Source organism: Halichoerus grypus, chromosome 3 (assembly GCF_964656455.1).
Source record: "Halichoerus grypus chromosome 3, mHalGry1.hap1.1, whole genome shotgun sequence".
NCBI classification, from domain to species: Eukaryota; Metazoa; Chordata; class Mammalia; order Carnivora; family Phocidae; genus Halichoerus; species Halichoerus grypus.
In genome coordinates this window covers 152,842,336-152,857,476 of record NC_135714.1, presented here as the reverse complement: position 1 = coordinate 152,857,476, position 15,141 = coordinate 152,842,336, and the positions used below count along the sequence as shown (strand labels likewise).

The 15,141-nt window shown below is 51.2% G+C and overlaps 1 protein-coding gene across 1 annotated transcript in view; it reads right to left on the bottom strand.

Moving 5' to 3' along the window:
- XKR6 (XK related 6) overlaps nucleotides 1-15,141 on the bottom strand; it is a 308,582-nt gene that overhangs the window by 19,045 nt on the left and 274,396 nt on the right. Inside the window, exon 2 of the mRNA XM_036092404.2 lies at nucleotides 6,325-6,521. Coding sequence (XP_035948297.2) covers nucleotides 6,325-6,521 — 197 coding nt within the window. The remainder of the gene's footprint in view (nucleotides 1-6,324; nucleotides 6,522-15,141) is intronic.

Sequence of the window (15,141 nt, the reverse complement as noted above, 5' to 3'; positions counted from 1 at the left end):
CCATCTCAACTGCAGGTCCAGTGCGGCGGGAAGAGGAGCCTCTTCTGAGAGCCTTCCTTGCTGTGTGACCTTAGGCAACTTACTTACCTCTCTCTGTGCTTCCACTTCCCATATGTTAAACAAGGAGAGTGGGTTAGAAGGCCTATTCATCCTCTTCAGTTCGAAAGATCCCATTGCTCTAAATCCCTTTGGACACTAAGTCATGAGATTCAAGTGTTTTGACACCAGAAGTACCTTTATGAGGACTCTTAGCCAACATCTGCCTGACCGCCACTCCCAGGGTTCTGGGGCACCTGTGAAGTTTTGCATGGTGGAGTGTCACCTGTTAGAACAAGTCAGATCTGCTTTTGATCCTCTCTAAGAGAAGCGCTCGCCCTCGGGAGAAGCGCATCCCCTGTGGGTGCTCCCTGAGCAGGGCTGGTTCTGTGCTCAGAGATGGCTCTACCTTTAAGTTCCAGCCCCAAGCTCTTGTGGTTGTTTGGAGCTTCTGGTCCCGTCCGGGGGCTTCCAGTCTTGCCCCCTATCTGAATTAGAGGGTTGAGGGGGACACACCTGGCTCAGAGTGTATCTGGGGATGCCTGGGGTTTTCTCTGAGGGATTCCTAGAGAGACCTTAGAAGACAGAAGGAACTTGCACCATATGGAAATGGGGAGCACTGGGTTTTAATACCAAATCTCTCACTAACTGGATAAGCCACCCACTTGTGTCTGGCCAAGCTCTCTTGGTCTCCAGGGGTAGACTAGAAACCTACCCAAGGACAGGCCAGTTAAAGGCTGTGTGTCTTTATCGCTAATAGGCGTCTAGGGGAGCTGGGAGGGTCCCGGGCCTCGGGCCCATTCCCTCACCCCTTGGTCAGCCAAGCTTAGCTCCACAGTAAGACAGCAAGGCTTCTCCCTACGTGCTTAGCTGAGGTGGCATGCACGAAATGCTCTGGAAGACTAAGGACATTTTCAAAAAGCCAAACCCTGAGCAGAGATTTCAGGGGCAAGAAGCAGAAGCATCATCTTCTGACCTTGTCAGCATAATTGCATCTAAGATACATAAACACACACACACACACACACACACACACACGCTAGAGCTGATGGGTCCCCAGTGCATATCAACCCCTGCTCCCTCCCTGCATCAGTAACCACTTCCTGCAGAGCCCACCTAAGTCTGTCTCTTCAAGACTCAGACACAGCCATCCGGGCTAAGGACACAGGCCCTGGAGCCCAGCTACGTAGGCAAGGATCCAGCTGGATCGCTTACAAGCCTGGTGGCTGCCTCATGCTGTTACTTAAAGTCTCTGGACCTCAGTTTCATCATCTATAAAATGGGAACAATAAAAAGTATCTACTCATAGGGCTGCCATGGGACCTTCATGGGTTAATCCATGTAAAGCTCTTAAACTATTCTCTGGCACACAGTTGAGCTTCCCCAAAAGTCTTAACTAGCACTGGGAGCATCATCCTCATCACCACCGCTGTCCCCCACACTCACCACAATACACCCTCTGCTCTCGGCGCCCACGACCCCTCACTCCCTGTCTGCTCTTCGCTCTCCCAGGTCTCCATCTCTTGGCGCTTATAGTTCCCCTGTCCACAAGAGCCACCCAAACTTCTCTTTAAAGCAAGCTCCTATTCCTCCATCAAGACCCAGATCAAACGCTACCTCCTCTGTCATGCCCCTAGAAGCAGTTATATATCCCTCCTCTGTACATACAGCTATCACAGAATTTAAAATGTGCCGCACCAGACACAAACTCCTGAAGGGCAGATGTCTTCGCAAGCGTGTTCCCAACACAGCGCCTGGCCCACGGCAGGTGCCTGACAAATGCGGGATGCTGGGGGAACGTGGCCATCAGAGCCCTACGTATAGGATAACTCCTCTGTGTGGGCTTAACTAAAAAAGGCAGACTTGGGGGCTACGTGGGTGTAAGTGGCCCATCCCCCGCCCCCTGCCAATGTTCATGTGGAAGCATCAGAAAAACCCAGAAGTAAGGAAAAGTGATAGAGCTGCTAATTCTTGATCCAGTCCCCCAAATCTGTTCCCCAACAAAGTCTCTTCCATCTCAACACACTCAGTTAGAAACCACCACCTCTCCTTTCTATCACTGCCAATACCAGCTCTACCAAGTCTTATTGGTTCGCTCTCCAGAATGGCCCCCAAATTTGTGCACTTGGCATCATTTCCCAAATGCCTCTACCCCATAATTTCATCCCTGGATCTCTTAGCTCAGCCATTGCTCTCCTCTCTGAACATCAGGTCTGATCCTAGAGCTTATCTATGTAACTCTTCCCACTGCACTTGGCATCAACCCAAGCTCCTTGCAGGGCCCCACAGACCCTGCCTGATCAGACCCCTGACTTCCTCCCCACCCTCCCCACTGAAATCACTTTCTTCCCCCACCCCTACACCCACACCCAACCTCAGCTATGCTGGGTCCTTTCGCTTTCTGGAACAAGCCAGGCTTTTCCTACCTCAGGACCTTGGCATATGCTGTTCCCACTGCCTAGAAGGTTCTTCCTGCTCTTCCCACAGTTGGCTCTTTTTCTTTGTTTATACTCAGCCTAAATGTCAGCTCTCTGGAGAGGCTTTCTCTGACACTCCTGCGAGGGAGGCTCTCTCCCCACCCCTCAGCACCTTATCTGTGATCTCAGCACCAGGTTTGTTTGCTTCAAAGCACTTAACATGTGTCATCGGTCTCACTGATTTTGTTCTGTCTGCTCAGAGAAACGGGAGACACATGAGGGCAGGGACCACGTCTGTCGTGTTCCCTGTTGCCCCTCTGCACATAGTATGGTGCCCAAATGAATGCATCTTTGTTGAATGGCAGACACTATCAAGTGCCTAGCACACGCCGAGCAAGCTGCTGTAGGAGTGTATGTGCAGCTCATTAGACCTTCACAACAACCCACAACGTACTTACTCTTCACACTTTACAGATCCAGAAGCCCAGTTAGGAAATGAACTTGCCTCACGCCATAAAGTCAGTAAGCAGTGGAGATGGAAGTGACACTCAGTCTCACTTTTCCCGCCATGCCGACTGCTCTCCAAACCCCACCACTGCCTGCAATATGGCCAAGCTTTCAGCCGACACTACCAGCCTCACCACCAGCCTAAATCGCATGGCAGCATGATTGGCTCCCTTCATATCTTTATTTTTATCTTTGTTTAAACCTTGAAGACATCAGACTTAAGGAAGACCCTGCTGAGATGCTCAAATGACTCTGGCGTAATATTTGTATGGTTGTTGATTATTATCATATCCTCAGTCCTTGCGCTCCTCTCTGAACATCAGACATATTTTTCACTTGTGTCCGGTCTTACGGGGAAATTGGATACAATCCGTCTTGCAGGCTGAATACTGCACCGTTAGCCCAGCGATATGTGGGGAACACAAGGTGGGGATGGGAAAGGTTGGGAGAGCTTGGCATGGGGCAAGATCAACAGAAAACTCGCCTATTAAAGTGATAGTGGCTGTGACCTCCTATCCATCTACTAGGATTAACAGTATAAGTGGACAGGTGTCATCAAAGCCCACCAAACCCAGGCCATTTAGCCATGGAGCCCACCAGCACAGCTTGTAGTCCAGTTCAGAAAGTGTATCTACAACAAAAACTCCACCACCAACAACAAAATGGCCAGATGTGGCCCGTGACATTGGTCATTGGTCATGTCATCAAATGCTCATAACAACCCTCTGTGGTAGGTACTAACATTATCCCCATTTCAGAGAAAGGAAAACTGAGGAACAGAACGGTTCAGTAACAGCTGTTAAATAGCAGGATGGGTGTCACCTCTAACTTTCTACGCTGCCATGGTCAAGCATTCCCATGGCCGGAACACCTCATGTCACCATGTCCCTTCCAAGTTCTCAGGCTTTCTCTCCCCTCCTCCAATTTCTAATATTTCAACTGATTTTCTTTAATGTGTCTACATCTCATACAGCCTTTTATGGGAAAAGAGAAGGAAGGCATCTATTTCTAAACAAAATGGTCCGGAGATGAGCAGACCATCTAGAAGTTAAGGAAGGGGGCAATGCCATGCCGCCTGCAGTCTGTGCTCAGTGACGGTGAGTTTCCTTCCTTCCCAACAATCCAGCTCCCGCTGCAGACCCCATCATTGTCTTGGGAAATCACAGTCCAACAGCAAAGACTGCCACTGACCTTTGTTTAGCCCAGCAGTTCCCAAAAGCATTTAACAATGGAAGCCTATTTTGAGAAACACCTATTTCACCTGCCAAACAAATGTGGGGAAATGCTTACCCGACCTCTGAGTGAGCCGCTGGCTCTAAAAGAGGAGTGTGTGCGAGGACAAGCCAGGGAACCTTCCCCAGGGAGGAAGCCCCACAGGACTGTCAGCCCTGCTGTCCTCAGTGTGGCTTCTTGTTTAGTGTCCGGATGCCCCATTGGAGCTAGTTGTCTATTTAGCTCCTTCCAGACCTTCTCAGGGACAGGTCCCTGGTGCTGCAGACTCAGGCTGGGACCCAGCTCCAACTGTTGATGTCCAGGGGCTGGGCGAGACCTCCTCCTAACAGTGGGCACTGCTCCTCAAAGTTCCCCACATCCCCCCCACTCCTCGCTTCTGTGAGGGGTTGGCAGGACTGCAGCTAGTGTTCTGTGGGACAGAGGGAGCTGCCCCGAGGCCCCTTTCCCTTGGGGGCACTTCCAGCTGGGGCTGTCCTGGATTGGGGGTGGGCAGGAGGCTTTAGCTGGGAGCCAGCTTCCCAGAGCGTGGGGGACTCTGTTGGCAGCACAGTTGGGTTCAGAACTAGGTCCTTGGCTCTAAATGTCAGGATCGAGTGCACCGGCCTGAACCTATGGCTGGCCTTTGAAGCTTAAACTCCCTTTCTGCTTAAGTGACTAGGGGAATGCAGATTGCAAAGGGCCAGCCAGTCTGGAAAAGGTAAGGAGGCAAAGCTCTTCCATGCAGGCCAGAGGTTGGCTGCCCTTGGCAGACATGTGGGGTAAGGCAGGGGTGGGGGATGCCCATTGGAGAGCGCTCTGAAGATGTTCATAAACATGGTGGCACTGAGGGTCCGTTGGAGCACCTAGAGGAGCTGTGGGGTCCAGAGGTGAGAACCCACAGGGCTGGGAGGCCCCACTGGCCAGGGAGAGGTGGGCCATGGAGAGCAGCTGTCTTGCTACCCCAGATCGTACAAGCTCATGCCCTCTGGAGTCAGGAACCTCTGGGCTGAGTCTCCTCAGCAGCATCTCTGCTTGAATATTCCTAGTGACAGGAAACTCACTACCTGCTGAGACATTCCAGCACTGGATGGCTCCTGCTATTTTAAATGTCTGCCACATGTTGAATCAATAACATTCTCCCTGTAGCTCCCTCCATCTCTTTGGGATGACCATCCTCCCATGGTCCCCCTCCCATGGGACCATTCACGCATCCCAAGTTTTCCTCAGACTAAACATTCCCAGTGTCCCCCCATGATGCCATCTTCAGCCCCTTCTCATCTTAGACCTTCCCCCCTGCTGGGCTCCAGTCCCCCCTGAAATATGCTCTGAGACACAGCCATGGCACCTGTAGTCTGTCAGACCATCGGTGATCCGGTGCAACGCCCTGCCTCGACCCACAAAGTCTAACCTCCAAAGGGCTCCTCAGGCAACTAGGTGGCACCTAGAGACTTCTGCAGCTGTAGGGGTCAGTGCTGTCTGACTGGGCTCTGGGGGCTTCGGGGGCTCCTCGAAGACCATCTGGGGCCACAGGGGGTATGAGGGGGGTGGGGCCAGTGGGTGGGGCCAGTAGATGGGACCTCCGCCCCCATCTAACGGGAACAAAGCTGTTTGAGCATGTTTTAAAATGGGCTTGCTACATAAACTTGGGTTTGAAGCAAGGGCACCACAGCTTAAAAATGTCTAAAACTGCCGGCATTGTCTAATGTGGTTTAGTCTTCTGTCACATGCCATCCCTAGACAGTCTCCCCCCTCCCATGGATGTGCACACACCTCAGCTCAGGCCAGCACCAAAGAAGAGGGGCCATTCCCCCCAGATTGGGAGACCCAGGGCACTCCGTTCTTCTGCTCCCAGGGACATTTGAGCCCTGGCTCTGCTCTGTTCATAGGAACATAGTGGTCATGAGCAGGTGCAGTGGGCTTGCACATGGGTGTATGGGGAACGTCTATACCACTCACACGCTCTTGGTGTGGGCTGGGTCGGCATCACATGGGGGCCTGGGCATGGTGGGGACTCGGGGATTGGGACAGGCAATGCCCATGGGGTGTGCAGGAGGCAGTCACCAGGTGGTCCCCAGCTGGAGGGCGGGGCCCTGTCCCAGCCCACAAGAGAAGGTCATTTTCCCAGCCTCCTGTGGGTGGGGGGGACACTCACAGGGCAGCGTCTCAGCCCTGTTCTTCTGGATCATTATGCAGAGCTGTAGCACCAGTTGGGGGGCGCTCTCCAGGAAGGTCTCAAGGAGGCGCAACATGTTGACGTCTGCATATTCATACATCATAGCCCAGTAGAAGCGTCGCTGGTGTTCCTTCCGCCGCTGGCTCTGAATCCCCAGGTACATGGTGCGGATATACCTGCCGAGAGAACAAGACAGAACACAGAGAGCGTGGGTAGGGGCCGGGAATGTGGAAGGGTCACGCCATTCCCTCAAACCAAGACTGCCTGTGCCCATGTCCCCTCCTTCGCTCTAAGGTTTTCCAGATGCTTGGACCAGGGGTTTTTTTTCCCAGCCCCCAGAGAGGGTGCTTTGGGGTGGAGGAGTTGGGGGTGGAGGGGATGGGCAGGCCAGCAAGGGGGTGTTAGGTAAGTCGTCCCCTTCCTGGCCTCAGTTTACTCATCTAAAAAAATGAGAAATGAAAGAGTGGGACCAGATGATCTCCCAGAGCCTGCCAGTGAAGCATCATAGGTGAGCTCTGAGGCCATGTGATCTTTCTCACATTCGGGACCCCAGGGGGAACATTCCAGCAGGATTTCGTCTCTACCACACAGCCCTGTCCCCTTTCTGGGGGAGGAGGAGAGGAAAGTAGCATTTGTGAAGCTCCTTCTAAGTGCCACTGGCTGGCTGGCCATGTGGTGCCAGAGTTCCGGGTGACAGACAGGTGTAACTCCCATGTAGGACAGCCAGGGGGCCCGGCAAAGGCTCCACAGCTGGATGGCAGAATGACGAGGAGCTGGCCCCCGGCTGTTGGACACCAAAGCTCAAGCTCTCCACTAGGGAGACACGGAACCTGCAATGGAGCCCCTGCCCAAGGGTGGCATAGGACACAGTCACTCTGATGTACTGACCCTGCTCCGTCAGGGAGGGACAAGCAGCAAAGAAAGTGGGTATAGGTGGAGGGCACGGGCTCTGGATTCAAATGCTGGCTGGTTCTGTCATTTGCTAATTGTAGGATCTTGGATGAATTACCCCAACTCTGTGTCCTTGTTACCCTTCTTTAACATGGAGAAAAGGGTCAGCATCACGGGGTTGGGGGGGAGATCAGGGAGATAATACGCGTGGTGGACATGCATCCGGGGTCCCCCATGGCTCACTCACACCTGAACTTTTGGAAGCTGTCTCTAAGCCACAGTCAAGGGGAGAATGAAAGTGACCATCTAAGTCAGCCAGGGGCCTCTGAGGCTGAGCCCGGGCCAGAACGGCCAGCAGGGCCTGGACGAAAGCGAGGTTCAGGATCCAGTTAGGGTCAGGAACATGAACCACACACAAGGGCCACAGCCAACAAAACAGAACTACATGTGTGGGGTTTTTTTTTTTTTACATTTTTACATTTTTAAATTTTTTTTTTTTTTTTTTTTTTTAAGATTTTATTTATTTGCGAGAGAGAGAATGACAGACAGAGAGCACGAGAGGGGGGAGGGTCAGAGGGAGAAGCAGACTCCCTGCTGAGGAGGGAGCCCGATGTGGGACTCGATCCCGGGACTCCAGGATCATGACCTGAGCCGAAGGCAGTTGCTTAACCAACTGAGCCACCCAGGCGCCCATTTTTACATTTTTAAAATAAATGTTTTATTCCCCTAGTTCCATAAAAACAATGTAAATACAAGCAATCTGCACGTCTTGTGTGACCTTGACTGTCCCCTGGGAATGTATATCACTGTGCCCTCTAAAACACTAAGCCTGAATCATCAAGGTTGAGAGAGCAGGGTTGATATACTATGTGGTCCCTGCTGTCCTCAGGCAAAGTCAACTGCCTACTTGGGGCTGCTAGGCAGTCCCTCCTCTCTGTCCCCATCCCCACCCCCAGCCTGGTCCCCGCCATCACCCCTCTTGCCTGAATCAAAGCAGAAGCCTCCTAATCGGCCTCCTAGGGTCCACTCTTGCCCCAGAACACAGCCACCAAGATGCTCTTTGAAAATCATAAATGCAATCATGTCATCCCTCCCCCCGCCCCCAGTCCCGCTTCTTTCAACCCTCCCATGGCTTCCCATAATGTTAAGAATAAGATCCAAACCCCTCCCATGGTTCACAGGACCCTGCCTAACCCCTCCAACCCCACCTCCCACCCTCTCCCCCCCCCCCTTTCTTGTGTCTCCTCTGTCTCTTGAGGAGCACAGGAGTTTGTCTACTGTTGACACCATCTCCCTAGTGTCAATGGAGGCAGAAGGAAGACTCCTGTCCTCCAAGGCTGAGGGGTCCTGGTGGGACAGCACTGTCATACTGTGAAGGTAGTCCACACCCACGTTTGCAGCAAATTCAGACAGCATCGTCGAGCCAGTCACCGAGAGGGGCTCTAAATCCCCTCAGCCCAGAGCAATGGGAGGAGCGGGGCGTCGCCTAAGACCTTACATAGATGTTACAGAAGCTCATGCTCTTGAAGCAAAGATGCAAAAGCATGCATTTATAAAATAGCCTAAAACTCTAAAGAGATGTTCCTCTCCAATTCCAAAACGGCGGGCCTCCCTCCAGAGCACTAATCATGTACTGGACCCAACAATGAACAAGCGCTCCAGGGTCCCCTGGCCTGTGCCCCGGGACACAGAGCAGCCCTACTGAACCACTGGTGTGACCTACAACAAACACCCTGGCAGTGAGGAGCACCCATCCCACACCAGATGAGTAATACGGATCCCTAAGAGCCTTTGCACGACAGTATCTCTGAAGAGACCCACCCAGGGAAGCTGGCATGGACACCGTATTTCCCTCCTGAAGCCCTCCCTGCAGTGAGCGGAGCGGCAGTCCTGCTGAAAGTAAAGCAGGCAAGGCTGGGGGTGAGGGTGGAAGGCAGGGCGGCCCTGCGTGGGGCCTGGTGTGGGGGCCGCAGGTGCCCCAGGCCAGGCCTCTGCTGGAGTCCTGCCAGGCCTCGTGGGGCATGTCTGATCATTGTCATTTAATTCATGGGGAAACTGAGGCTCTGGAGTGAAACGGAGCACTGAATTCTGGTTCTGTTCCAGGTTCTGTCGCTTACTGGCTGTGGTGTGTCCCACAAGTCATCTTCCCCAAATTAAGGGACCGGGGGAAGCTGGGAAAAAGGCAGGGATGTTGTTGGAAAGCTACAGGGTCACTGAGAGAAAGAGAGACAGAGAGTGAGGCAGAGAGACACAGAGAGATACAGAGACAGGCAGGGAGAAACACATACACACAGAGAAGAGAGACAGAGAGAGAGATGTGGGAGGGAACGGAAAAAGAAAGAGAGAAAGGAGTGGAAAGCAATGTCGCAATTTCGGGTCTGAGGGAGAGGACCAACTGGAAGAAGTCACAGCCAAGATGAATTTGGGCAAGGGAGGGCTTACTGTAAGGAGATAGGGTCACAGGTAGTCTGGGAGGGGTTGGGGAGCATCCAGGACGGAGGGAAGGGCCGAATTGGCCAGATCCGAGGGTGGCCTGGGAAGGCAGAGCAGTGGAGGACAAAGGCGCGCTGGCTAAGGTCGGGCCTGTGAGTCCAGAAGCTCCACATGCACCCAGAACAGTCACGTGCCCAGGGGGCCTTGGTACCTTGGGTCTCACAGGACAGATTGGGTTCCATGACCCCAAACTGAGCCCTACCCACGTGAGGCAGCTGCAACGCACAATGCCATGCGCCACAGACTCCCACAGGGACCAGATCACAAATTTACCCACCTCAGGGGTACACTCAGACCACAGACTCTGCTTCTCCCAGCCTCACAAGGTGGCCCAAGGTGGAGGAATGATTAGGTGGCAGAGCCAAGCCTACTCGTCCAGGTCTCAGGCCAAGGTAACATCAGCACTCAGATTCACCTAGGTCTGCCCTGCCAGGGTGAAAGGAACACTTGATCTACCCCCTCCACCCCCATTTTCCCCAAGCCGCAGTCCCCTGCACCCGGCATGGCCATGGAAATGGAAGGCAATGAGCCCAGAACACGCTGACTCGACCATAATGTCTGCTGGAGAAACCAACGTTGAATTTCTTCTGTGAGCGCATCGCAAGGTGTGGGAAGAAACGAGGGTGGGAGTGGGCCAAGTCAGAGCCTCTCCCACCGTGCTGATGAGCAAACAGATGCCGGCAGCCCAGAGTGCACCAGGATCAAGTCCAAAACCAAATTTGGAAATCATGCCTCCTGAGACCCCAGCTCACATGGCCTCCCACCCTGTAGTGGGAGCGACATCGCAGAATCCAGTTCAGGATTTCCCAATCAAGTGCCTTCTACCTAATTCCACACCCTCTGGCTCCTGCACCCTCCTCCTCTATCCTTGAGTCCTTGGGTCCCCAGGAGGCAACTGAGGGTGCGTATAAAATCCGGAGTGGGTCTAGGTGACCTCTGAGGCCGCCCAGCCAGCTGCCTCTGCTAAGCCCCTGTGCAAAGTGTGGCCACAAGATGGCGCCAGAGCCTAAGCGAAGCAGGAAAGCTACTCCGCGAGGTGATCTCATCCCCAGCAGGCAGCCTCTTAAGGCCTGCACCCTTCCCTCAGCAGCACGGGGGTGCAGGTGGCAGGCGAGGCCCAGGGCAGGGCCGGATGTGCTGAGTCCCCAAAACCCTCTTCCAAAACCCTCATCTTCCCCCCTTCCCTGGCAGGTTCCGCGAGCTCACCATCTCCTGGACATTAGTTGACATAAGACGTCCAATTCTCTTCCAGGATTTGCTTCCACATCTTACGGTCCGTGTCACGCCATCTCTCTCCTAAGAACATCGGATTGTGAAACGCATGGGTCTAAAAGCAGGGAGGCAGCGTGTCGTCATAGAGCAATGGCTCAGGAAGGCTGGGCCTGGTGTGCAGGACCACATGGCCTTGGGCCAGTCACTCCCGAGGCTGGGCCTGCATGATTCATGATCACAGAGGGCAGACTGGAGGACCTCAAGCTTCCAGTGTTTTTACAACTTAATCCTTTTAGAACCTAAATGAGTGGCTTCATTGAATCTGAAGTCTGGCCTCGCATCTTTATAAATAATAATAGCTGATGTTTGTATGGCATTCATGTGCCAGGCACTGTTCTGAGTATTTCCTACTTATGAATCCATTTAATCCTCATAAGAGCCTCTGAGGTAGATGCAATATTACCCTCATTTTTCAGATGGCAAACTGCAGCACTGTGCTTAACGGATGGTCCTCAGTTTACCTAGCTAGGTAAGTGGGTGAGCAGGGCTTCAGGCCCAGCAGTCTGGCTTCAGTCAGTGCTATTAACTCCTACCCATGCGCCGACCAGGGATGGACCATTTGCTTCTTTTCTTCTGAACTTGGTCCAACTTGTTCCCCTCGCTACAGTGTAAAAGCAGACCGCGGGGCTCTGGTCCAGTTCTTCCGGGGGCTGTGTTACCTTGGGGGACATCTCCTAACCTCTCTGAGCCTCAGCTTCCATATCTTTGAAATGCCTGGCCCAGAGGTGGACCCCAGGAGATGCTGAACAAATGAATGCAGGCAATCATGCCCCCTCCGAGGGTCACAGGGGCTCAAATGCCTGTGAGACTCTCTGGGAGACCAGAAGGCTCAGAGGGCAGCTGTCGCTGCCTCCCAAGGAGCTCTCCTCCCATCTTTCCTTCAGCCCACTCTGCTTATTCTCTCCTCCCCAGTTCTGTCTCTTCCTCCTACTTTGTAAACCAGGGAATTGTCTACAGCTCCTTATATCTGCCTCCAGAAGAACTGTCTAGTTCTCTGAGCACATTCTCACCCTTATACCAGCCCCTTGAAGGAAGATACTTTGTTATCTTCTTTTTCCCATTGGCTCATCCGAGGCTCAGAGAGGTAGAGTGATTCCCCTAAAGGCACACAGCCAGTCAAAGTTCAGGCAAATCAAAGAAGGTCTTACCCAAACTATGTTGCCCCACTGGGAGTTAGCTGTAGTTCTGCCTAAAACTGGCCAGGATGGGAAATAAGTGATTTCTAAAGAAGCAGGAGGCTGAAGAGGTTTGCTGTCTGGGCCTACAGTCACCTGCTGCTTCTTGTGACACTCTCGGAAACAGTATTTTGAAACCTCTGATTATACAGAACAACCTGCCCTCAAAGCCCCACATGGTTTTGTGGGGCCTGAAACTTAGAGAATCCTCTTTCAGAAAAATGGAGTCCACCACACATTTAAAGTAGAAATTGCACCAATTCTATACTTTTTTTCCCCAAAAAAAGTAAGAGAGAAAAGAACACTTTCCCATTCATTTTATGAGGTCAGCATTCCTATGATATCAAAGTCACACGAACACTATATAAGAAAATAAAACTACAGACAATATCCCTCATAAACACAGACGCAAAAGTCTTCAACGAAATATTAGCCAATCAAATCCAGCAACGTATAGAAAGAATGATATGCCATAGCCAGTTGGGTTGATCTTGGGAATGAATATAAGGCTGATTCTACATGCAAAAATCAATCCATGCAATCAATGATATTAATAGAGCAAAACACACATTACATTAATTGATGCAGAAAGAAAGCATATGACAGAATTCAACATTGATTCATGATTTATTTTTTTTAAAGATTTTATTTATTTATTTGACAGAGAGAGAGACAGCGAGAGAGGGAGTGCAAGCAGGGGGAGTGGGAGAGGGAGAAGCAGACTCCCTGCCGAGCAGGAAGCCCGATGTGGGACTCGATCCCAGGATCCTGGGATCATGACCCGAGCCGAAGGCAGACGTTTAACGACTGAGCCACCCAGGCGCCCCCATTGATTCATGATTTAAAAAAAAAAGAAGAAATTCTCAACAAACTAGGAATAAAAGAGAACTTCCTTAACCTGACAGATGAAGGACACCTGCCAAACCCACAGTTAATATCATACTCAAAGATAAAAAGTTGAATTCTTTCCTCTTAAGATCAGAAATAGATAGTGATGTCTACTCTTACCACTCCTACTCGGTATCATACTAGAAGTCCCAGTCAGTACAATAAGTCAAGAAAAAGAAATAAAGTATATATAGATTGCAAAAAGAAGGAAGTCAAGTTGTCCCTATTTGAAAATGACATCATTATCTAGATGGAAAATCCCAAGGAATATGCAAAAAAAGCTCACAGAATTAATTAGTAAGTTTAGCAAAGACTTATGATACAATGTCAGCACATAAAAATTAAATATGTTTCTATAGACTACTAATGAACAATTGGAAATGGAAATTTTAAAAATATATACCACTTAAATTAGCTCCAAGAAATGAAATGCTTAGAAATAAATCTAATAAAATGTGTAAGGTTTGTATGCTGAAGCTACAAAACACTAATTAAAAAAAAAATCAAAGAAAATCTATACCATGTTCATGGGTTGAAAGACTCAATATAGTGATGATATATAATGACAATTCTCTACAAATTAATGTGTAGATTTAACACGATTTCAGTAAAGGTCCCAGCAGGAATTTTTGCAGATATAAACAAGCAGATTCTAAAATTTATATGGACTGGCAAAGGAACTCGAACAGCCAACACAATTTTGGAGAAAAAAAAGGTAAATTTAAAGAACTCACACTACCTGATTTTAGAACTTACTATAAAGCTACAGTAATTAAGACAGTGTGCTGTTAGCAAGGAGAGAGAAACAGATCAATGGAGCAGATAAGAGTCCAGAAACAGATCTACACATATAAGGGCAACGGATTTTTGTTCAAAGGTGAGAAGATAATTCAATGGAGAGAAGATAGTCTTTTCAACAAATGATGTAGGCACAGTTAGTCCTTCCCACTCAACCACTAACTTAAAATGTATCAGAGATTCAAAGCTAAAACTATAAAACTTTCAGGAGAAAATCTTCATGATCTCGCATTTGCGAAGAGCTCTTAGAAATAGGACAGCAAAAACATGATCCATAAAAGGAAAAAATCGAATTGGATTTCATCAAAATTAAAAACTTGTGCTCTGTGAATGACATTAAGAGAATGAAAACACAAGCTGTGGAATGGGAGAAAATATTTGCAAATCACATATCCCACGAAGACTACGAAGAACTTGTACCCAGAATAGGTACAGAACACTCAAAATTGCCTACTCACACGAAGGAGGGCAGAAGAGCCCAAGCAAAGGAGAAGCAACAAGACTTCCTGCTTTCCTCCCTTGGGCCTGGCCCCGAGCACCTGGCACTGAGGACAGGACTCTGCTCCTGGCACCCCAGGTGGGATGAGGAATGGGGCACTGACTCACCCCCGGGGGCTGCCCTGAGCCTGGGTAGGGGATCAGTATGTACGGGCTACACGGATTTAAGGCAGAAGCCCTACCCCGGAGCCCCCACCCCACCCCCCGGGGGACAAACGAGCTGCTGAGGGGGCCACTGGGGTGAGGCCAGGGATCTGCCTGTCAACTCAGGTAGTGGTCTTAGCACTCCCAGCAGCCACTGCTCACCTAGCACCTGGCTTCTTCAGGACCCCAATTCTGTGAGCTCTTCTATTCCACCCAGGGAGTGCTGGTTGCCTCAGAGGGTGGTGCCTCAGGCCCCCGTCTGGTCTGATCTTAGTCCCTAAAACTTCCCTTAGGAAGGGAAGGCAGAACCTAAGAGGAGGGGGCATCCTGAAGCAGGATGTACGAACAGGCAGGACTCCGACTGCAAGTACCAGACACCCGCAGGCCTGCCTTCCTCCTCCGTGCGCACGGCTCCTGGCTCAGAACCAGCTGGTGTCACTGTGATAAGGTGGCCCCTCCAGAGCCCATATGGCCGTCAGGGAAGGACCGTGGCCCCAGGAAGCCACTAGAAATCTGCTTGGGCGGCTATGGCCGCCCCTGTGTTTCACCTGCTGCCCACAGGTGCAGAGCCCGCCCCGGTGGGGAGGGGAGGCCAGGTTCTAGGGGCAGGGGTGGAGAGTGGCGATGGACCTCCACC